The sequence below is a fragment of the Indicator indicator genome, chromosome 16 (genome assembly GCF_027791375.1).
Source record: "Indicator indicator isolate 239-I01 chromosome 16, UM_Iind_1.1, whole genome shotgun sequence".
NCBI classification, from domain to species: Eukaryota; Metazoa; Chordata; class Aves; order Piciformes; family Indicatoridae; genus Indicator; species Indicator indicator.
Genome location: NC_072025.1, coordinates 13,955,212 through 13,978,003, shown reverse-complemented (window position 1 = coordinate 13,978,003; position 22,792 = coordinate 13,955,212). Strand labels below are relative to the sequence as shown.

General features: G+C 64.4%; 3 protein-coding genes across 3 annotated transcripts; 1 reads left to right on the top strand and 2 right to left on the bottom strand.

Annotated features, from left to right (window-relative positions):
- Positions 1-887: 887 nt before the first annotated feature.
- GDPGP1 (GDP-D-glucose phosphorylase 1) lies at positions 888-1,988 on the bottom strand. Its single transcript, XM_054387727.1, has one exon. It carries the CDS (start codon positions 1,986-1,988, stop codon positions 888-890), a length of 1,101 nt encoding a protein of 366 aa, XP_054243702.1.
- Positions 1,989-2,273: 285 nt separating this feature from the next.
- Positions 2,274-4,580, top strand: CIB1 (calcium and integrin binding 1). The gene is made up of 7 exons (XM_054387976.1): positions 2,274-2,324; positions 2,506-2,540; positions 3,077-3,179; positions 3,518-3,671; positions 3,908-4,026; positions 4,109-4,197; positions 4,413-4,580. The coding sequence occupies exons 1-7, from the start codon at positions 2,274-2,276 to the stop codon at positions 4,432-4,434; spliced, it is 573 nt and encodes a 190-aa protein (XP_054243951.1). The 3' UTR covers positions 4,435-4,580.
- A 2,803-nt stretch (positions 4,581-7,383) lies between these two features.
- SEMA4B (semaphorin 4B) lies at positions 7,384-21,872 on the bottom strand. The gene is made up of 20 exons (XM_054387726.1): positions 21,712-21,872; positions 20,456-20,858; positions 19,024-19,101; positions 16,993-17,146; positions 16,665-16,814; positions 15,218-15,573; positions 14,891-15,044; positions 12,357-12,517; positions 11,955-12,017; positions 11,759-11,857; positions 11,534-11,645; positions 11,288-11,404; positions 11,039-11,196; positions 9,949-10,130; positions 9,672-9,822; positions 9,308-9,518; positions 9,101-9,216; positions 8,490-8,653; positions 8,311-8,405; positions 7,384-8,165 (listed from the first exon to the last, which is right to left on the bottom strand). The coding sequence occupies exons 1-20, from the start codon at positions 21,870-21,872 to the stop codon at positions 7,384-7,386; spliced, it is 3,867 nt and encodes a 1,288-aa protein (XP_054243701.1).
- Between the last annotated feature and the right edge of the window lie 920 nt (positions 21,873-22,792).

Sequence of the window (22,792 nt, the reverse complement as noted above, 5' to 3'; positions counted from 1 at the left end):
CAGTGCTTGACTCTGGTGAGTAGGCACCCAAGGGCTTCAAGGGGCACCCTGCACTTACCACTCTCGTACTTGCAGCTGGTCAAGTTGATGGAGGGCACACTGCAGTGGAGAGAGCACAGAGAGCTGCTCAGTGAGGAGCTGGCACCTGTCCTGGGAGGGAGGGGGACAGCTGAGTTCCACACACACAGAGCTAAGGGTCACATCTAGGAGCAGCACGGGCTAAGTGACAGGGCAGAGGGGTCCTGAGCATGGGGCACATCGCGTCTGGGAGCACTGGGCCAGCTGAAGGACAAACGTTTATTTTCTGATTGGGAAGGTCCCTCGAAAGCCTCTGTAAGGCTGAGGTGGAGAGGTCCAGCCGAGCATCGCCCTTCAGTGATGGGCAGGGCCGGGTCCCCACTCCTGCAGCCTCGGGGCCGTACCCCGGTAACGAACACGGGGCAGGCGGTGTGCGCGGCAGAGAGCGGACAGAGCCCGGCTAACGACATACTGCCGAAGACCCGGCGGAAAACGGGCAAAACGGACCGGGGCCAGAGGGTGAGGCCTCCGCGGCCACCTCCCGCCCTCCCCACCGCACTCGCCTGCGCCTCCGCCTCCTCCGCCGCGACTCAGGGCCTGGGGGACCGCCGGCGGCAGCGGGTAAGCCCGGGAGGGTGGCCGGGGCCGATGCCCCCTTGCTGTCCCCCGCCTCCATCGCCGGCGCCGTTCCCATGGCGACGGGGCCGTAGAGACGCCGGCGCCGGCTGCCAGAGCGACCCCGTGCAATCACGTGGCGGCACTAGCGCCCCACCACCTCTGCCCGAGGTGCGCCCCCTGGCGGTCGGTGCCGATGCGGAGGCAGCTGCGCCGGTCCTCATGCGCGGGGCAGCCCCGGTCCGTGCCTCCGCTCAGCCCGCCAACAGCCGCGCCAGGTCCTCGCCCAGGCGCAGCAGCTCCGGTTCCGGGAGGAGGTGCGCACGGATGGCGCGCAGGGCCTCCTCCTCGGTGATGTCCCGATAGAGCGGTTCCACCGGTAACGGCAGGTGCCCCGCCAACTCGCACAGCGCCACGTTGAAGTCCTCGCTCGCTTTGGTACCGAAGCTAGGCCTGCGGGCCCACAGCAGCACCCGCAGCCCCCGCCTGGCCCCGGCCCCCTCCGGGGGCTCGCCTCGCGTGATGAAGACGTTGTAGGCCAGGCCGGTGTCAGTGATGTGCTCTGCCGCCCGGCACACGTCCCGGGACACTGCCTCCAGGTCGGCGGAGCCGGCGGCGTAGAAGAGGAAGGCGGGCGCCGGCACGCCGCGCAGAAGGAGCCAGAGGCGGTGGCGCGGGCAAAGGACCTGGGCAGGCGCGGCCTCCACCGGCAGCGGGCGGCTCACATAGAGGCCGTGCAGGTGCAGGTGGTTGACCGAGGCACAGCCACCCAGCCCGTTGAAGCCTAGGCGGAAGCCAGGGTGGGCGCTGAGCAGCGCCGCCTCCAGCCCGCCGAGCAGCGCCGGTCCTGTGAGGGCCTGCGGCAGCCCGCGGCTCGGCTCCGGCAGCAGCAGTACGTGGCCCCGCTCCAGCGGGCTGGCGTTGATGGCCACCAACAGCGGGACCGGCTCACCGGGACAGCCCCGGTCTCCGTCGCTGGCCGCCCTGCGCAAGCGGAGCAGCAACTCTCCCGGGCGCAGCCGGGTGAAGTTGAAGGCGGCGGGGTCGAAGGGCTGCCGGAGGCTGCAGACGGGCTGCGGCGGGCGGCGCTCGGTGCCGCGCTGGACATTCAGCTGGGCCACCAGGCGCAGGGGCCCGGGCAGGACGCGGGTGGGCACCTGGCCCAGCCGGTATCGGAATAAGCCCCGCTCCATCCTGTCGTCCCAGCTCTCCAGGAGCGCCCGGTCGAAGCGAGACGGCGCGGAGCCTGGCTCGCCCTCCCAGCCGGTTCCCGGCAGGATGAAGTCCTCCTCCCCATACACAAACTCTTCTGTACTCGGGCCGTCAGGCTCCTCGCTCCCTCCGGCCGCCGCCATGCTGGGAGCCGGTTCCGGAGGCGGAACGGAGCTGAGCCCTCCTTCAGGGCCCCGTGAGGTGGGCACAGCCGCCGGGCCGATATCCTGCCTTCGTCCCTTGACCCCCTTGTCTGCCCGCTGTCGCCGGGTGCGCGAGGCGGAGAGCTGGTCCCGGCGGCGCGGAGGGGCGGGACGCGGTCGGCCCTGGTCGGGCCTCGGCGGAGGTACGGTGCGGGCCCGCCCCGGGGCGCGGCGTGGCTGTCGCAGGGGCAGGCGGAACGAGAAGCGGAAGCCGAGCGGGCAGCTATGGGGGGCTCGGCCAGCCTGCTGCCGCGGGACGCGCTGGGCGAGTACCAGGTACGGGGCACCGGGACCACCGGGACTGAGGAGGGGTTCAGCTGCCGGAGAAGGCGGATGCACGGCTGGATTTGCGTTGCCCGGGGGCAGAAAGTGCCCCGCGGCTGGGGCGGCCCGGGCTGTGCCCTGGCACAGCACGGCCCGGGCCAGGCCTGGGTGCTCAGCCTCTCTCTGTCCGCAGGAGCTGACGTTCCTGAGCAAGCAGGAGATCCTGCTGTAAGTACCGCCCGGGGACGGGCACATCGGGCACCCATGGTGGGGGGCGTCGGCTCTGCCCTGAGGGCTCGCGGGACCCTGGTCCTGCTTCGGGGCTCCATCCTCACAGAGGAGCCGCTTGACGCCAGGCAAGTGATGGGAGGTGCCCAGCTCGGGTGCCAGGCAAAGGTCTGTAGGTGCTGCTGGGGACACAGGGCATGGGCCAGGCTGGTGGCACCCTGCAGAGCAGGGTGCTGGCTCTGGGGACAGCTCATGCCCCCTCCAAAGCCCCAGCTATCTGGGCTGGCAGGCAGCTGAGGGCCAGCTCCTGTGCCCTGTCAGCAGCCACTGGGGTCCTGGGAGCAGATGTGGGGCTACTGCCTTCACAGGACCACCCAGGCTGGCACACTTATGCTCCAGGCCAGCTCTGGACACAGCTGGCAGGGAGCTGTGGGAAACAGCAGCTCTGGGAAGAGCTGCTGGCACTGCCTGTGCCCAGAGGGCTGCTTCCTGCACCCCTCACGCCACAGAGCCTCTCTTGTTCTTGCCTCTTCAAGTGCCTACAAGAGGTTCAGTGAACTGCTGCCAAAGGAGGAGAGGGAAAACGCCTGCTCCACACGGGTTCCCAAGAGCCAGATCCTGACGCTGCCAGAGCTGCGGGTATGGTGCATGGCAGCCAGCAGGACTCGCTGCTGCTCCCTGGACCTGGGCGTGTCTGGGCAGGGCCCTGTTTACCCACCCAGTGCTGTGCCCTCACCGTGCTGCTCCAGCAGTCGCTTGGGGAAGCTGTTTGCTTGCTGCACATCAGCTGTGCCAACAAACAGCTTCCTGGTACCTGCTGCACTGCTGAGGAGCCTGCAGATCCCTGCTGTGTGGGGCAGCTCCGCGAGGAGGCGTGGGATGGGCATGGTCACACCATGTGTGACAGACCCGTAGCAGAGTGGGGTTATCTGGTGTGGTGGAGCCAGCCTGGCCCTGAGCTGTCCCTGTCCTGGCAGGCAAACCCCTTCCAGCACCAGATCTGCCGGGTGTTCTCCACCTCAGAGGCCAGGGATGACAGCTTGTCCTTCGAAGACTTCCTTGATATGCTGAGCGTCTTCAGTGACTCTGCCACCTTGGACATCAAATCCCACTATGCCTTCCGCATCTTTGGTGAGGCTGGGGGTGGAGGCCATGTCCTAGGGTCCCCATACCTCAAGGAAGGGCTGGCAGGGCCTTGGAGTGCACACAGGGATGGCAGCTTTAGGAGTTCCCCATGTGAAGGGCTGGCTTGGTGTGGTGTGGAGCCTGCTGTGTCCTGGGGTCACCCAGGCCCTCTCCTCGCCCAACACAGGAGCTCTCTTGAGTTGCTGCAGCCCTCCTGAAACATAATTTTCTTCTCCCCAAAGACTTTGATCAGGATGGGATTCTGGACAGAAATGACCTGGAGAAGCTGGTGAACTGCCTGACGGGGCAAGGCGAGGAGTCACGGCTGAACAGCACCGAGATGGAGCAGCTCATCCGAAACGTGAGGACCATCTGGCAGGGTACAGGCAGCAGCATTGCCCCAGACACACAGAGTTCATCACTGGCCTTTCCCTCCCATCCAGATCCTGGAGGAGTCTGACATTGACAAGGATGGCACCATCAACCTCTCGGAGTTCCAGCACGTTATCTCCCGCTGCCCTGACTTTGCCAGGTACAGCTTGATCTGCAAGGGTCTGCCTGGTGGGAGGGAACTGGGGCAAGGCCACCCTGTACAAGGTGTCCCAGAACAGCAGAGCCTAGCTGTGTCCTGTGCTGGCTGTGCAGAGCCTCCCCCACACAGGACAGTGGTGCCACCATGGCACCAGGCCACAAACCACCCATGTGTGACCCAGCGAGGAGGTGCAGAACCTCTTGTGTCTCTTGCAGCTCCTTCAAGATCGTGCTGTGAGCACCCTGTGGCTCTCCAGAACCACTCCTCCAGCTGCTGCAGCTCTTCATGGCCTCAGAAACTTTCTCTTTCAGCGAGCAGAGAGGCCCCCTCTCCTTGCCAGCCACACTGTGCCTCAGGCAGGACCCCCTGCTGCTCCCCTCTCACACCTGAGAGATGGCAGGCAGATGGCAACTGTCTCTGGGAAGCTGCCCTGGGAAGCTGCCTTACCTGCAGCCGCTCTGCTCTCCCAGGATGGGATTTTAACTCCTTATATGAACATTATGCTCCATGGGTGGGGGAGGCACACAGAGGTGCTCCTGGCTGGCCCATGCTGCACCCAGCACAGCCCCCCTCTGCCCTCAGTACCAATTTGTGCCTTCACCAGCAGGCAGGGAACTGCCTTCCCCTACTAGCTTCCTGGGGGGCTCTCTGCTGCAAGGTGGATCTGTTAAAGCAATAACTCAAAACTGGACAATTTCTTTGAGCAATAAGTCAACTCTGGGTCTGTTTCTCCCAAGCAATACCCCAAACATGGCTCAGTTTCTCTGAGCAATAACCCAAATGGCACTAGAGACACCCTGGCAGCAGAGCTGCCCCCACAGCTGCACAAGATGCAGGACACAGTACAGCCAGGCTTGCCCCAGGGACCCTCTAACCCTGCTCGCTCCTTTTGCCCCCTCCCCTGGCTCAGGCTCAGCAGCTGCTCTGTGCTGCCCTGGCCTCTTCCTCCTTCTGTTCCTGCAAGGACACAAATAAAGGGCTCTGGTTTCACCCTCTGATCTGTGCTGCCTTTGTCTGGCTGTGGGGAACGGCAGGGGCTGCCCTGGCAGCACTGTGGGACAAGTGCCATGCAGGGTGCTGGGGACACGGCCTCCTGCCAGGCCCCTCTGCCTGCGTGCCAGCCGCAGCTCTAGGAGGACAAGAGCTGCGTCCCAACGTCCTGTTTGGTGACAGGTCCCATGTCCTTCCTGGTGACAGCCCTTCCCGTGGGCCACCTCCCTCCAAAGCCAGAGCTTGTTCTCAGCAGCACAAAGAGCCCAGCAGCTCTGAGCAAGGCACAAAGGGAAATCCAGGGCAGGCAGCGCTACCTTTGCTGCAGGCAGTGCCGGAGCCCTTTGTGTCTGTTCATCCAGCAGGCTCTGCCCTGGCCTGCTGCCAGCCACGGGCAACGGCCCTGCCTGGGCTCTACAGCGAGCCCCCGGCCACCCTCCCAGAGAGCCCCTAGCCAGAGAAGCTCAGCAAGGCCATGGCTGAGCTGTGACACACAGCAGGGTCATGCAAGGCCATGCAGTGCCAGGGCCTGAAGGTCTGAGGGTCCTCACCACAAGGGAGCACCCACACTGGGGTGGAGTAGCTGTGGGCTGTCTTGGGGTGCCAGGGCCAGCACCTGTGTCAGGTTATTTGGGCTGGCTGCTGTCTCAGGGTGTTGGGAGTGGTGGATGGCTCAGGGCATAGGAACTGCTGGCTGTGTCAGGGTGCCGAGGTTGGTGGCCGTCCCGGGGTGCCAGCGCAGCCGTTTCTCATGTACCAGTTCCTCACTGCTGGCAGTGCTGGCCCTTCCAGCTCAGTGCCCCATGGTGCTGATGCTATCTGCCCGCAGCGACCTGTGCCCCTGGGGGCTGTGTCTGCTGGCTCGGCACCAGTCAGTGCCTCCGGTGGCTTTTTTGATGTCCCAGAACAGGCTGGGCAGGAAGCTCAGTGCACTGGTCCAGCTGGGAGCCAGGCAGTGCTGGTCCCTCCGGGGGGAGCCTGCCTTGACACGCAGCTCAATGTGGAGCTCACCACTTCCCCCAGCCCCGTGCTCACACTGCTGGCGCTTCCCAAGGATCACGAGCAGCACCACACAGCCTGGTTCCGGCCATTATGGGGTCAGGTCTTGCTGGCAAAGCAGGATGGAGACAAGGACCTGTTCCTTGGACTAGCAGCAAGGTCCCACGTGCAGCATGACGCTGGGCCCAGGGACCAGGATGTCAGAGCTTGTCTCCTGCCGGAGGCTGCCCCGCTCCCAGCCCATCACTCGCTTTTTTCCTCCCAGTCACTGTCATGGTGCTGGGATGGCATCACCCCATTGCTCTGCAGGCTTCCCCACCATGGGGACACTGCTGTAGGCACCAGACTGCTCAACACAGCTTCAGAACAGTTGAGAGCTGCCTGAGCTTGCTGCCATAGGTGCAGGACACCCCAAAAGTGTGGGTCTCAAGAGACCCCCTTGGCACCAGTCCTGGGTAGCATCACTGCAAGACCACCCAGCCACCTCTCTGCAAGGACCCAACGCTTGGCCAAGCACACGAAACTCTGCAGGCTGCAGGAGATGGCGGCGAGACCCAGACACAATTCCATGGGACTACCAGGCCGGTCCCAGGAAGGCAGCCAGCCCCACCACAGCACCACGGACACATCCAAAGGAGACATTTGGACTTTATATAAAAACCACAGACGTTTCTGCACACGCACATGGGGACGTGGGGCTGCGGGGCTGAGCCGCTGCCCGCACCCTCCCCGGGACACGATTCACATTTTCCACACATGAAAACTGACCCAAGCACAGACACACAGCACATGCTGCGGGCTGGCCGCACACCTGGCTCTGGCTCCCGCAGCATGATGTCACAGTGAGTTGGGGTGTGAGGGGGCTGCATCTGCCCCCTCCTGCCCTCTGCATAGAGGGGGTCCTGGCGGCACCAGGGCCACGCCAGCAGCCCGAGCCGTGTCTGCCCCTGGGCTGGGGGAAAAGTCCTGTGCGTCCTTGGAAGGCACACCGTACCCCTCACACCTGGGGCCTCTGGCACCGTCCCAGTGGCTGAGGTGAGCCTGAGGAGCTCCTGGGGCAGCCAAGCTCCAACAGGACGAGGTTGATCCAGCCCCACAGCTGGGTGCGGGCTCCGGGCATGCACACATAGACAATACGGACCCTGGTGCCGCACAGCGGCGAGGCTCAGCTGAGCAGGATCGCAGGCAACATCCCTGTCACACCACTGAGTCCTGGATCTCGGAGCCCAGGCGTACCCGGGGTCTTTGGCAGGCAGGAGACACCTCCACAAAGCTGTCCCGGATGTGGAGAGGCCTCTTCTCCGATTCGGAGAAGGCACGTTGTGGGCCGGGGGGCTCATGCACGGGGGTGCTGACAATGTAGTTGTCCTGCAGGGCCTGGTAGCCCTTGTGCTCTGGCACCGTACTGGGCAGGCTGCTGCCATTCAGGGGCAGGCTCTCCACCGGCTTGCGGGGCGGCTTCTGGTGGCGACTGCGCTCGCTGGGCTCCAGGAGGGATTTTGTGCCATCGCGGTGACGGTGCAGGAGGAAGAGGGCCAGCACCAGGATGGTGACGGTGATGGCAAAGAGCACGCACATCACCAGGAACTCAGTCCAGTAGGTCTTGCCATCCAGCCGGGCCGCAGCACTGCCCGCCGCTGAGGTGCTCCGCGACGTGCTGACGGTCTCCAGGGTATCCTGGCCAGTGGCTGCCTTCCTGCCGGGGTCTGGCGGCCCATGGACTGGCTCCTGCAGCCCCACGCAGTAGCTGGCCATCAGCTTACGGAAGCCTTCCTCCAGCGACCAGCACTCGTAGGTGCCAGCCCGCTCAGGGCTGCCCACCAGAATGAGTGCCCCATCGGGCAGCACCAGGTAGGAGGCGTTGACAGGCGTCCCGTTGTGCAGCCAGCGCCGTGATGCCAGGTTGGAGAGCAGCTGGCATGGCAGTGGCCGCACTGCATTGGGTGGCAGCTGGATCTGTTGGCAATGGACACCTGAGGCTGTGGAAAGACAGGGGCAGGATATCAGCAAGGCCATTGGGACCTTGTGGGTGGGCACTAGGGTGAGTGCCAAGTGGGAGCCTGGGGCACATGGGAGGACCCCTGAGCTGACAGCAGCCCCATGGCAGCACCCAGAGCAACTCACCTGGGGTCAAGAAGATGCGGGGACGGGGGTGGGAGACGTTGGCCAGCTGGCAGAGCCGCTCCGTGTCAGCATCCTCAATGTCCTGTGCCCAGAGCCTAGAGACAGAGAAGGGTCAGGGCAGTGTGATGCTGGCAGGTGCTGAGGGGTGCAGGGGCACAGGGAGGGGGTGCAGCACTTACTGTGGGTGTGCCGTGGGGTGCGGGGTGGCCCTGCGGCAGGCACCCCGGCTCCAAGCACAGAAGGGGTCCCGTGCCAGCACGCACTCGCCACAGCTGCGGTATAGGCTGCAGTTGGCAAAGGGCACCTGAGCCACCGCTGTGTAGGTGGCTGCATAGACAAAGCCCTGTGGGATAGGGCACAGAAGGGTCAGTTCCTGCACATCCCAGCTCTCCAAGGCTTTCCAGCCCCCAGCTCACGAACAGGACTTTCCTGATGCAGGCTGAGCCCACAGCATCATAGAATCACAGAATGGGTGTGGTTGGAAGAGACCTTTCAGATCATGGAGTCCAACCATTCCTCCAGCACTGCCAGGTCACCACCAAACCATGGCCCTCAACACCACTTCTCCACAGCTTTGAAACCCCTCTAGGGATGGGGTCTCCACCACTACCCTGGGCAGCCTGGGACAGGCCTTCAAAACCCTTTTGGAGAGGAAATTGTTCCTCATCTCCACCCTAAACCTCCCCTGGGGCAACTTGAGGCTGTTTCTTCTTGTCCTATGGCTTGTTCCTTGGGAGAACAGACCTTCCACCCTCACCCCCATCCCAGTGTGCCTGTTCCCAGCTCATGCCTGGTTGTGGTCCAGCAGCAGCTGCAGAATGGGCTGGCCAGGAGGGAAGAGGCGAATCTCCTCGATGATGTGCACGCCACGGTTCACACGCACAGCCTTGTGCAATCGGCCATCATCTGCAAGCACAAAGCAGGGGTGCTGAGCAAGGCTGGGGGAGGACACAGCACACGGCCTCTGCCCCACTGGGCAGCCCACTCCTGAACCCACCCGTGCCCAGGAAGAGGACGTCGTAGGTGCTGTGGAGGGCCTGTGCGCGGTAGACGCCGATCTGCTGGTAGCGCAGGCGGCTCTGCAGCAGCAGCGGCTGGCTGCGCACGGGGCTGTCCATCAGGAAGTGGTCCTTGACAAAGTTCAGCACCCGGTCTGGCATCTGGAGGGACGAGTTGATCTTCAGGTGCCGCGTGTGGCTGGTGACGCACTGCAAGGAGAGACGAAGGGCTCGGATGGAGCACCGGGCAGCGAGCAGCTGGGCAGCTGTGCAGCGGGGACTGCCGTGACCAGGAGAGCACAGGGGGCTGCCCTGCATCCTGCACCTGGGCAGGTGCTGAGCAGGTGCTGAGCAGGTGCTTACCGTGCCTGGCCGGGGCTCAGGCACGGGGCCGGTGTCAGTGTACCACTGCTGTGTCTCGCGGTTCACTTCCTTGTAGAGCCCGCTGAAGGCACGCTGCACGCTGCGCATGGGGAAGGCGCACACGGCCGAGCTGCCCAGCCCACCCTTGTTCCTGGCAGGAGAGAGGCAAAGCCGCAGTGCCATCAGTCACCCACCCTGGCTATGCCAAGCCCCCCCACCCCGTACTACCCCAGGAAGCAGGCTGTGGCCCCACACCTTCCCAGTTCTCCCCACTCACCACTGAGAGGTGAAGACCCCATAGAAGAGCGTCTCGCGCCAGCGCAGCTCGCCCGGGGTGAGCACAAAGACATCCTGCAGCACGTTGAAGGGGAAGCCATCCTCGGGGTGTGAGCAGAGCAGCTGTGCCTTCAGGAAGGTCGTCCACCGCCGCTGCAGCACGCGCTCCCCGCCCTGGTCCCCCTGCAGGGCGGCACAGCAGTTTGGGGGGTGTGATGCCATGGCAGCAGGGAGTGCCACGGGTCTGGGGTCTGTCTGTCCCAGTATCAGAGAGCAACCCTAGCACTGGGAAGGCACGAGCAAAGCAGCCTCCAAGGTACCCAAGAGAAGAACAAAGTTTGTGCCTCCTCTGGTGAGAGGACAGAGGAGGTGGGGAATGGTCACAGCCACCAGTTGTGGCTGGTGTGAGCAGCTGACTCAAGCCACAGCCATGGGCGGGGCCTTGGAGCTGAGAGGGGTCTCTCAGGGGTGCTGTTTTCCTCCTGGGATGTTCAGGAACCAGAAGATGGAGATATTGAGGACGACTGCATCCAGTTTCAGCCTCTCCCCAGTTCAAGAGGGATGGGGATCTGCTGGAGCAAGTCCAGCAGAGAGCTACCAGGATGATTACGGGACTGGAGCATATGCCCTATGAGGAGAGGCTGAGAGCCTTGGGGCTTTTTAGATGGGAGAAGAGAAGACTGAGAGGGGATTTAATAAATGTTTATAAATATCTGAGGGCTGAGTGTCAAGAGGGAGGGAACAGGCTTTGTTCAGTTGCACCCTGTGACAGGACAAGGGGCAGTGGATATAAACTATAGCACAGGGGGTTCCACCTCAACAGGAGGAGGAACTTCTTCACTGAGCACTGGAACAGGCTGCCCAGGAAGGTTGTGGAGTCTCCTTCTCTGGAGACTTTCATGACCCATCTGGATGTGTTCCTGTGTGACCTGTGCTGGATTCTATGGTCCTTCTCTGGCAGTGGGGTTGATGATCTTTGAAGGTCCCTTCCAACCCCTAACATCCTATGATCCCACATGCCTCTCCCCACCCCAGTAGCGAATGACACCCTTGGCAGGGCCCCCAGACACCCCTCAGTGCCCCAGGCCCACCTTGCAGACGCGGGCAACGCGGGAGACGATGGTGTTCTCGAAGTAGTCGAACTCCTTGCCGGTCTCACTGAAGAAGAAGTAGACCTTGTCGTCGTCGCCCTCAGGGTTGCCGGTGGGCAGGCTCTCCCGCAGGTAGGCTGAGCCCACGAAGACCGGGTCTGGAGACATCAGCATCCTCAGCACCACTCTGCTACCAGGGCCGGCCCCATCCCCACGCCCCTGACCCGCCGTGCCAGCCCTGGCTCTCACCCTGCAGCCAGCTGAGGGAATTCTCAGTCTTGAGGGCGATGCGGCTGTCCTGGCTGCGGGAGATAGTGGGCTCGTTGCCCTGGAAGTTGCTGACGGTCCCAGCGTAGAGCTCGCCATCTGCCAAAGAGACGCTGCCACTGGCACCCAGCACATGCCACCAGCACGGCCCCGCTCCCCCGCCGGGGGTGCACGGCCTGGCCCCTGCTCGGCCTGGCTGAGTGGCCGTGGGTCCGGGGAGAGCCTTACCGACCATGACGGCCGTGGAGCGGTACTCCGGGTCAAAGGGGCACCGGCCTTTCCCGTCCTCCAGCAGCACCCTCCCCAGCGCGTCCCGCTCCAGGCTGAAGTGCTGCACATTCTGCAACGGGACCGGGCCATGAGCTGCCAGCACCCACCCCAGCACCCAGGACCCCGTGATGGAGGGGGACCCGCACCCCCCATGGGACCCCTGGCCCCACTCCCTGTGCTCACGATGTAGGCGCAGGCTGGGCTGAAGGCACAGGTCCCGCAGGTGTAGAGATGGGTGCTGTTCAGCTGCAGCAGCATCTTGATGTAGTTGTGACAGTCTCTCTGCAGGGGCAAGAGAAACCAGCTCAGCCCTCCTGCCCGTGATACCCTGGCACAGGGAGGGCACTGCCTGCTCCTGCCCACCCACAGTGAGGCTCACCTGGGGGTCCTTCCCCTTGAACACACACTGCCTCTTCTTCTCCTCATCCGCACTCCATGGTAGCTGCAGAGAGGGGACAGTCACTGGGAACCCCTGGCACTGGCTGGTGCCCACATGCCACTCTCCTCAAACTGGCAGAGCTTGTCTCCTGTCCAGCATTGATGTCCTCCCCATCCCAAGCAGGCTGGCATGGCAGCCACCAGCTGTGTCAGGGATGGCTGGAACAGCCACCTCCACGCTGTCCCAACCAGCTCCTGAACATGCAGCAGCTTGCACAGACCCTGAGTTCTGCCAGGGAGCACCAGGGAGGGGAACCTTAGCATCAGAGCCGGCTCCATGCCCTCTTCTCTTCCCAGGGGCTCTACGGTCCCACTTGGGGCTCAGTCCCCTCTGTGGGCTCACCCTGCGAGCCAGTGTTCCAGACTGGAAGTGGCTGGTGTTGACAGCAACAAGCAGCTCACGTGACCCCAGGTAGAGCGTGCCACCGTCCGGGCTCAGCAGCAGGGCTGTGTAGTTGGTCACGCCGGGCACCTCGAACCGCTGCACAACCCGCTCGGCTGAGTCTGGGGAGGGAGACACACGGGCATCAGCCTCAACGGGTCAGCACCCAACCTCCCAGCACCCCTGTGCCACAGCTCCCTCCTGACCTCTCTGCTCGGCACCTTGATAATGCTGCCCACACAGAGACGCCAAGGACGGACCTAGCTCTCCCCACGAGGTCAGCAGCATCAGAGTGAACCAAGCACGGCAGTGATAGTGCCCAAGGGCAAGCCCCACGCTGCTGCCAGCACATATCACTGCCTTGTCCCAGCCTCAGGGACATCCCTGGGGCATGCTACAGTGGCTCTGCCCACAGCAGGGCACCGTGGCCATGCCTGTGCTCGCCTGGCCGTACATGGCCTGGGGGTTCCCCAGCTCACAGCAGGGGGCGATGGGTGCCGGGACCAGCTGCCTGCTGCATCCCGTGGGCAGCACCAGTGGCTGCCGGTGCTGGACGTAGGGCAGAGGCTGAGTCACGGGGTGCCTGTCCCGCGTGGGTGGCCTGGCCCCGGAAGCCCTTCCTCTCCCGTAGCCACGCTGAATCAGATGGGCCCGGCTGTGCCAGCAGGACACGCTGAGCTGACTCAGGCTGCCAACTCCCTCACCCTGACACTCTGTGCCCGGGGGACTCCCTGACCTTTCCCGACCCCCTGCCTGTTCCTGGATCCCTGCTGGGATGGCCCCGGGGCTCCCATGAGCCCCTGCTCAGTGCCAGCCACCATGAGGGCTAAAGGTGCTGTGGTGCCAGTGGTGCCGCAGGGCAGATTCTGCTTTTGTTCCCTTCCTCAATCGCTCCATCAACCCCCAGCTGGGATGGGGCCATCACCTCAATCCCCAGAGGGTCAAGCTCGACCCTGCCCAGCCCCCACCTTGGCTCTCCTGCAGCGGCACAGAGCACAGGGGCACCATCACCCCCCAGGGCATCCCCCTGAAAGGGGTCCTGTGCCCAGCACCAGGGTGATGCCAGGCCCAGCACGAGCAGCAGAGGGGCATCGGGGGGGCCCTGCACCCTGCAGAGCTGTCCTGGCGTGGGGAGCTGCCACAACCTGTGCTGGCTGCCATGGGACCTGTTGGGACAAGACCTGCTTCTTCCAGACAAACCTGCTGCAGGCACCTCCAGTGCTTCCAGGGGAGCAGCTTGCCAGCTCCTCCCTGCCACCGACCAAGAGCCCCACACAGCCGCAGTCCCTGGGAGCCACCACCAAGCCCTCAACCCCATGGCATTGCTGGGGGTCCAGCTGGGCACCCCCACGTCCTGCTCGTGAGCTGCAGCCCTTCAGCCCAAGCAGCTGCTGCAGGTGGGCAGAGCTCAGCCAGAACCGGTCTGTGCAGGCAGGGCTGGGCAGTGCAGCTCGACGCGGTGTGGCACAGCACAGCATGGCACAACGCCGAGCTGGGCCCATCCTGCTGGCTCCCAGGACTCTCATCCAGCTCAGTGGGTCCCAGATGCATAGTGCCACCACGACCATGGCCGGTAGTCACGGCAGCATGTGGCAGAGCCACGTCCACGCCGACGAACCGCAGCATGCTGAGTGCTCCCAGCTGCCCGTGCTCGCTGCCAGAGGCGGCCTGGCCCAAACCACGGCACCCTCCCAGGCTGCCCAGCATGAGCCCGCTGGCCAGCAGCAGCTGGATTTAGCCACCCTCTCCTGGCATCGCTGCCAGCCCTGACACAGGCAGGCAGCCCCGGACGACAGAGCTGGGCCCAGCAGCTGCCGGTGCTGAGCCTGAGCTGCCTGTGGAGTGTGCCTGGCAGCTCCCCTTCCATGCCAGCTGAGCGGGGGCCTTGTGTGGGGCGAGGGGGGTCTGCAGGTCAGGTGCCCACTTGCGAGGGGCTCTGCCTGGCTGAGCAGCCTCCCCATTGCCCTTCCCCACGACCATGCTGCTGCTGCTGGCTGCAGAGGGTCCCAGACCAGCCTGGGGCCGGGCACGGTAGAGCACCAGGGACGCAGCTGGGAGGTGGTCTGCAGGCAGAGCTGAGTGGGCAGACCCCCGCGGCCAGCTCACCCCACGTCACGGTCAGACACGACACGGCTGGCACTACGCGTGGAGACACCAGCACGCCTGGGCTGGGGCTCCACTCGCACCCAGGGGCCTCACACCTCTGCGCCCCGACCCCTGTGTGTGCAGCCCTGGGGCTCTGCCCGCTCCCTGCCGGGGGTTCCTCGAATCCCACTGCATCCCCGGGAGCCGCGGCCACCTCAGTACCTGCCCCGCAGCAAAACACGGCCCCCGGCTGGCCAGAGGCTGCCGCGGCGGGCTCAGCACAAAGCGGTGGGTAGGGAGCCCCGGGGGAACCGGAGGGAAACGTGGGCAGCCCGGGGGCTGGGTGGGACGCTCCGCCGCCCCGGGGAGGGGGGACTCGCCGGCGCCCCCGGGGCACACACTCAACTCACCGTAGGGTAGGCTGACCCGCGGGACCGGCTCCTGCGCCGCCGACAGCAACAGCACCGCCAGCACCGGGAGCACCGAGCCGGGCAGCGCTGGCCGCGCCGCCATCCCGGGCCGGGCCTCCACCGCCTCCCGCGAAGCCGCTCGGGCGCTGCTGACCTGCGGAGACAGAGGGGCTCAGCGGCGCGGCGTGGCTCGGCTCGGCTCCCAACGGCTCCGAACGGCTCGGCTCGGCCCGGCCCGGCCCCGCTGCTCGCGCGGCACCGCCCCCTCCCGCCCAGGCCCCGGGGCTGCCCCCGCCCTGCTCCGGACGGGGCGGCTCCGCGCCGAACCCAGCCCAGCCGGGCCGAGCCGAGTCGGGCCGAACCGTCCCGAGTCGGGCAGAATCGAGACGTGCCGTGCCGAGCTGAGCCGTACACGGTTACAAGAAGCCGCTCGGGTGTCCCGGGCGGGGCGGGACGGTGGACGAAGAGGAGGTGGCCGGTTCCCCACCGGGCCCGCCCCCGCCCCGCCCCGCTCCGCTCCCGGTGCTGTGAGCTTCCCCGCACCGCCCTGCCCAGGGCACCGGCTCTGACCGGCCCCTCCCGTCCGCTCCCGGTCACCGGCTGGGCTGGGGACCCGGTATGGCTGTCTCGAGGATGTCTGTCTGTCTGTCCCGGTAAAGGCTGGCCTGGGATGCCAGGGATGTCTGTCCCAGGGAAAGATGGCATGGGTACATCTGACCCAGCAACAGCTTGGGGGTGTCCTGGGGACAGCTGGGCTGCCAGAGCTGGTGGCTGTGCAGGCAGTGACGCTGTGCCCACAGCCCCCAGGCTCAAGCTTTGCTCTGTGTCCTCTCTCCAAAGAGCCTTGTCCTTCTTGGCCTGCAGCAGGCTGTGCCCTCTGCCCTTGCCCCCCAACCCCAGCCGTACCCTCCCTAAAGGACCATTGGGCTCCCACAGGGCACAGCAGCATATTTGTGCCAGCCCACCACGGGCAAAGCTTGCCAGCATTGGTGCCCACACAGGGCAGCACCCAGGGCCACAGGACACATCCCTGCCAGCCTGTCCCTGGGGCTTCGAGATGAGCAAAGTCCCAGTGGAGCTGCAAAGGTGGGCAGGATGGCCTGCATGCTGCCAGGGAGGTTGTGCTGGACAGAAGCCTCTGCCTGGGCCCAGGGTGGGCTCTGCACCCTGGCCAGGGTGTGGGCAGAGCTTGCAATCTCCCGGCACAAGCAGAGGCAGACCCCAGAGAAGTGTCCAATCCAGAGGTTGCTGTGGCAACGTGTTATTAATGACAGGTGCTAGCTTTGCCATGGAAACGGGGGGAAGGGGCTCTGCTGGCAGCAGGCAGCTCTCCACGGACCAGAATGTCCACTGCTGCGTTCCCCATGTGGGGCAGAGCTCTGTGTCACCATGCTTGGCCAGCCCTGACCCTGGCACTCCAGGTCATAGTCACCTCACTGGTGGAGCCCTCTGTGAGCTTCCCCACACCCCTTGCATGGCTGTGCCCACGTTCCCACCTTCTGCCCGCTCAGCACTGCCAGACGGTGCCCACTCTCCAGGTCATACCTGCTGCCAGGGACTCCCTCGACTCCCTCCTCGGCTCGACTCCCTTCCTGATCCCCCTGTGCTCAACAGAAGCTGACGTCCCTTCCTGGGCCGGGGACAGTCTCGCCAGCTCCACCTGCCTTATCAGCAGCAGCCTTTGCCCGGGAAGTGCCACAGCCGTCGGGACATGGCTCTGCGTCACCACCGAGCTGGGCACGTCACTCTGTGTGGGGTGAGAGCAGGCACTCACCCTGCAGCCACAGCGCCAAGGCATCCCGGGGGTCCCCAGGGGGCTCTGGGGACTCGGCTATCACCCGCGTGTGGCTGTGTGAGCGCTGTGCCAACACCCCAGTGTGATGGCATGCAGCGACAGGAACCCCCTGCGGGGAGGCCAGCCGCTCTGGGGCGGGCAGAGAGGACAGGCACGGCGGGCAGGCTGCCCTGGTACAGGCTGGGCAGTGAGCAGGCAGCAGGCAGCAGGCAGCCAGCAGGCAGCAGGCAGCAGGGCGAGTCCAGAGCCTGTGCCTTTAAGCAGAGCCCTCTGCTGCTGCTGGCAGCCAGGCCTGTTTACCACAAACTCCCATTTATCTGCTCCGCCTGCCCACGCAGCCCTGCCAGCGCAGGGCAGTGCTGGGGGCACCCTGCAGCACTCTGCCCTGTGCGTGCCCCGCGCAGCTCTGCAGGTACCTGCACGCACAGGGGCTGCACCCTCCGGCCCAACCCGCCCCACGACTGCACCCGCAATGGGGAAACCACTCAGGGTGCCAGGCCCTGGCAGCACCAAAACCTGTGGCCTAGGGTCACCAGGCAGGTGGGGTGGTGGTTTCTGCACCCAATTCCCACGCCAGAACCCTCCACCCTCTGCCTGCAGGCAGCGGGTGCCTGGGAAGGCAGCAGTGGAGCTGGGTGCTGCTGCCTGCCAGGAGCAGGGGCTGTGTGTACCCCACTGCTGCCACTGCTGCCTGGGAGCTCACGCCTTGCTCCTGCAGCCTGCCCTGCTGCAGGCAGCAGCACAAGCAGCAGCACAGGCAGCAGTGCAGTCACGTCCTTTACTCCAAGCCCTGTGCCCGGCTGGCACGCAGCCCACGCAGCCAGGCTTTCCCTGCCGCCCTGCATCCCGTGGGACTCGCACGCACGCCCCCGTCCTCGGCTCTCCTGGAAGCTGTCAGACACCCCGGTGCAGCCCCCGCCCCCCCCTCCCTGAGCCCCCAGCTCTTGCTACGCAGAGCAGAGCCTCTTGTGGGCACACCTGCAGGCAAGCTCCGGCCCTGCTGATTCACCCGCAGATGCTCCAGACCCAGCTGTGTGGGCACCGCTGCGGGTCCCACTGGAGCCCAGCCACTTGCAGCCAGCTGCAATCAGTGTCTGTGGTGGGCACCCCGGCTCTGCTTCACTGCACCCTGGCAGCTCCACAGGAGAGGCCTAGCTCAGGGCAAGGGGATGCGGCAGGGTGTCAAAGCCCAGTGCTGGCCCCCATGCACAGCCTAGCGGGCATGGGCATTCAGGTAGAGCACCCCACAGGGCTAACCCACACAGCCCTGGGGCATTCTTCCTGTCCCACGGGCACTGGCTGTGCCTCCCTGCCTGAGCCATGGGCCCCCACAGGACCACAGCCCTGCTTTCTGCAGCCACAGAGGATTTGGCTGCCCTAGTGCCCTGACCCAGCTCTGAGCCCATTGCCAGGGCCTCCTGTCCAACTGTAGCACACAACCAGCCCCTCGCTGCCCCACAGCATCTCCTTCAGCGTGGGTCCAGCCTGCCTGGCACTGCACAAAGGCCTGTCCCCCTGCTCCCAGTGCTCGCCATCCCAGACTCTTGTGCCACATGGGGCTCGGCTCAGAGGGCTGTGGGACATCCTCACAGTTCAGCTGCCTCACTCAGTGCCAGCGCCTGCCAACACCCATACACTGCCTGCCCATGAGGCTGCAGGACACGGGGTCACTGCTCTGGGCACCCCTGGCACAGGGCAAAACAGAGACAGCAGGCTCCCCTTGGAGGACAAGGATGTGGTGGGCTCTGAGTGTAGGAAATTCAGCACCCCAGGGTGCAAGAACTGGGGTGGAGCATCCTAGCTCAGGGATGTGTGACCCCTTCCCAGTCATCCCCAGCCTAAGAGAGCCCAAATCAGTGCCAGTCTCCTCAGCCCCTCAATCTGGCACAGTGGCAGCCTTGGCACAGTGGCACTCTCGCTGCAGTGCTCGTGGAGGAGGTTGGGGTGCTGGATCCCTACAGCATTCCCAGCACCTGCTGGTGTAGACACCAGAGACCTGACTGTCCCTGTCCCCCCCAGGCCCAAGGGCTGCTCTGGCACCACACAGCATAGTCCTGCACACCCAAGACATGCCCAGGGCACATCCACACACATGGGACACACCTTGCACGTGTGCCCTACTGTGTGCTGACCAGAGACCCCTCACACATCTCCAGCCTCAGTCAGGTGCCATACACTCTCCCACACACGTGTGAACACACGTGGGGCACTGACAGGCCGTGCATGCCTCCATGGCACAGACGTGCCTGGGAACACCCTCTGGGAACAGCCCCACGCCGCGGGGGCCTGTTGGTTGTGCAGCCCCCTGAGGGCCCCTCACACACACATGTGCACTCACACCGCACAGGCGCACATGCATCTGCACACTCGTGTGCACACACACACACATGCACACACAGTGCACAGGCACATGCTCCTGCACACACAAGCACACACCAGTACACCTGCTCACACTCACATGCATGCACTCACACTGCACACTCACATGCACACACACCTGCTCACACTCACATGCATGCACTCACACTGCACACTCACATGCACACACACCTGCTCACACACACACATGCACTTACACAAGCACACTCACATGTGCACACACCTGCTCACACTCACATGCATGCACTTACACTGTACACTCACATGCACACACACCTGCTCACACTCACACACGTGCACTTACACTGCACACTCACACATGCACACACACCTGCTCACACTCACACACATGCACTTACACTGTACACACACATGCACACGCACCTGCTTACTCACACACATGCACTTACACAAGCACACTCACACATGTACATACACCTGCTCACACTCACACATATGCACTTACACTGTACACACATATGCACACACACCTGCTCACACGCACTTACACTGCACACATGCACACACACCTGCTCTCACTCATGCACATGCACTTACACAAGCAGTCTCACACATGCACACCTGCTCATACTCACACACATATGCACTTATACTGCACGCTCACACATGCACACCTGCTCACACTTACACACACATGCAGTTACACAAGCACACTCACACGTGCACACACATGCACTTACACAAGCACGCTCACACGTGCACACACACATGCACACTTTCCCCTTCAGACACACTCACACATATAACCACACATGCAGGCTCACACTCACACTCACACTCACACAAACGTGTTCATCACACACTGCACACTCACATGTGCACACACACACACCTGCTCACACTCCCATGCACACACCCCACTGCAGACAAACTGTCATGCAAGCACACACAGAAACCCCTGCACACTCACACCTAAGGACACTCACACACACTCACACACATGCTCACGTTCCCTGACACACACTGACAGATGCACACACACACACATGCTCACACACTCTCACTCTCACGTACTCACAGGCACACAGACATCAACACACACAGAGGCTCACACACTCACTCACGCACTCACACTCACACACAAGCACCCCCTCAAGCTCTTACTACCCCCCACACACACACTCGTCCCTCGGCGTGCCCCGTGCACGTGCACACCCAGACCCTTGCACGACCCTTGTGCACCTCTCCAACCCTGCAGCCCTTGCACACCACCCCTCACCCTGCACCTCCCCTGTGCCCCCCACTTCTTCCTGGCACAGCACCCGTGTGTGTAGCCCACTCCCCCCCCCCGCAGCTGCCGGCGTACAGCCCCTTGCACCCCCCCGCAATTACACCCCCCCCGCACCCCTTTCACACAGCACCCCCCGTACCCCCAGCTGCACACCCACCTCCCCCGGTGCCCCCACCCGGTCCGGCGCTGCCCGCCCGCTGCTCACCGGCTCGGCCGCGGGTGCTGCGGGTCCCCCCGGCAGCGGGGGCGGCCCCGGGGTCCCCGCCCGCGGCTCCGCCCGCTCCGCCGCGGCTCGCAACAAAGGGGCCGCCCCGCCCGGGCCGGCCCCGCGCCGCCGCCCGGCTCCCGCCCGCCACCGGCACCAGCACCGGACCCGCCCCGCTCCTGAGGGAAGCATCTTGGGGGGAAGCGGTGGATCCTGGCGGGCGGAGGATGGGGCGCGTTCAATGCCAGTCCTGGCGGGCAGGAGCTGTGGCGGCCCTGGCTCCTTGGCAGGGGAGGGCAAGCCCCAGTGGGTCTGGCTGATCCACCCCGGGGATACCCTGAGGGATACCCGGAGAAATGCTCCAGGGGGTGCCTGGGGGACTGGCCCCGGGCACCATGGTGCTGGTCCCCCCCCACGGGGACGCTGGACCCCTCCCACTCAGGGCCACATTCTGCCCTCAGCACAGCCAGGAGCTCAGGGGTGGGCAGGGAGTGGAGGTTTGGGGGGTGGCAGTGTGTGCCCTGCCAGGGGCCTGTCCTGGGGGTGCTGCACGGCAGCGGGGTGGCTGCAGGTACACCCAGTGGGGGGGAACACCCTTTGTGGGGACACCCAGTGCAGGGACACCCAGTGTGGGGACACTGGATGCATGGGCACATGGGTCCTGAAATCAAAGTGAGGTCCTTGTGGTGGCACCCAGCTCTGGGGGGTTTTGGAGTAACTGTCATCTCCTGGTGACAGGCAGCTCCATGTGGTTTGGGGTAGCCCTCAAGGGTGCGCCAGGCTCCAGCCTGGGGATCCAGCAGGCAGAGCCCCCTCTGCACCAGAGCAGAGCTGTGACAGCAGTGCCAGCTCTACCCAGAGCCAGCAGCTGCTGGCAGTGAGCACTGGGCTGGGCAGGGGTCCCAGGACATCTCCATTTCCAGAGCATCCTTCCAGCCTGGACATGCAGCATGCAGTTTCCATGCCCTCTGCCATCCCCAAGTGCTGCCTTCTGCCCGCCTGGGCCACAGAGAACCCCAGCAGCTCCTCCTGACGTCACACCATGTCCCCCGAGCAGCTGTGCCACCTCTCCCCATGCAGCATGGACAGAACTTGGCTGTGCCATCAGCTGCAGGCTGGCCGTACAGAGTGGTGCCAGTGAGGGAGGCCCAGAACTGGGGACAGCCCTGCTTGTGCTGGGAAATGCTCACCAGGCATTGTCCTGGTGGGCACACAGCTTGCTCCCCTCCTGTGGGCAGACATGGGCAGTGGTGCCCATCTGGTCAGTGGTGGTCCGGTCCCCCTCCAGCTCCTCATTCTCTGGCTGGTGTGTCTCAGTGGCCCCCACCCCACCAGAGCCCTCCTGGGACATGCTGGTCCCTGCAGCCAGCCCTGCTGGTGCTCAGGGACCCTCTTGGGACACATCACTGCCCAGGAGTCCCACAGCCAGCCCTCCCAGACCTTGGGGACCCTCTTGGAACACATCACTCCCCACAGCCAGCTCCAGGAGACTCTCTCAGGACATGTTGCTGCCTGAAGGCCCCGTAGCCAGCCTCAGGGGACCCTCTTGGAACACATCACTGCCAAGAGATCCCAAAGCCAACCCTGCCAGTTTTAGGAGACCCTCCCAGGACACATTGCTCCCTGCAGCCAGCCCTGCCAGCTCTTGGGCACCCACCCAGGCCACGTTGCTCCCTGCAGCCAGCTCTACCGGCCCTGGGGGACCCTCCCATGCCAGCCCAGGGCATGTGGACTGGGCAGTGTCCAGGGTTGGAGGCCTTTATCCACGGGATGCCCTTTGCTGGGGCGTTGCCACATGGCTGTTGGTGGGGACATGGCCACCAATCTGGTGTGACCTCGTCCCCGTGGTCACTGGGCAGCTCTCACCGTGCGGCTGGAGTGAGGGCACTGGTGTGGGGGTCAGGGAGGAGTCAGCACTGTGGATGGGCACAGCTGGGCATCTTCCCAGTACCCTGTGATGCGGGAGGTAGGCACAGGGTGCCATGAGGAGGTCAGTGGGACTAGGGACACCCAAGAGCTCGCAGTGGGTGCAGTGCATGTCCCCCCCTCCCCTCTCCCCGCCCCCCAGGGCTGCTGCTCTGGTTAATGTTAAAACCAGGCAGACGTCAGCACACCCAGCCTGGCACACCCCCCCCGAACGCGGGAGCAGGATCTGCCCGTCCTCTGTGTGCCTAAAAAAAGCCATCGGCTTGGCCACCATGTAAAGGACAATAGAAACCTCACCGGGGGGGATGGAGGGGGTGGGGTTGAAGCAATGGCCGAAGCCACTCC

What these genes read in the sequence shown, in the direction of transcription:
- GDPGP1 (XM_054387727.1), bottom strand. Translation starts at nt 1,988, where the DNA reads ATGGCGGCGGCCGGAGGGAGCGAGGAGCCTGACGGCCCGAGTACAGAA.
- CIB1 (XM_054387976.1), top strand. Translation starts at nt 2,274, where the DNA reads ATGGGGGGCTCGGCCAGCCTGCTGCCGCGGGACGCGCTGGGCGAGTAC. An exon ending in ACGCGCTGGGCGAGTACCAG is followed by an intron (nt 2,325 to 2,505) that starts GTACGGGGCACC and finishes CTCTGTCCGCAG; the next exon opens with GAGCTGACGTTCCTGAGCAA. An exon ending in CTATGCCTTCCGCATCTTTG is followed by an intron (nt 3,672 to 3,907) that starts GTGAGGCTGGGG and finishes TTCTCCCCAAAG; the next exon opens with ACTTTGATCAGGATGGGATT.
- SEMA4B (XM_054387726.1), bottom strand. Translation starts at nt 21,872, where the DNA reads ATGTCCCAGGAGGGCTCTGGTGGGGTGGGGGCCACTGAGACACACCAG. An exon ending in GCTCGGCCCGGCTGGGCTGG is followed by an intron (nt 15,045 to 15,217) that starts GTTCGGCGCGGA and finishes CTGTCTCCGCAG; the next exon opens with GTCAGCAGCGCCCGAGCGGC. An exon ending in CTGAGCCCCGGCCAGGCACG is followed by an intron (nt 9,519 to 9,671) that starts GTAAGCACCTGC and finishes CTCTCCTTGCAG; the next exon opens with TGCGTCACCAGCCACACGCG.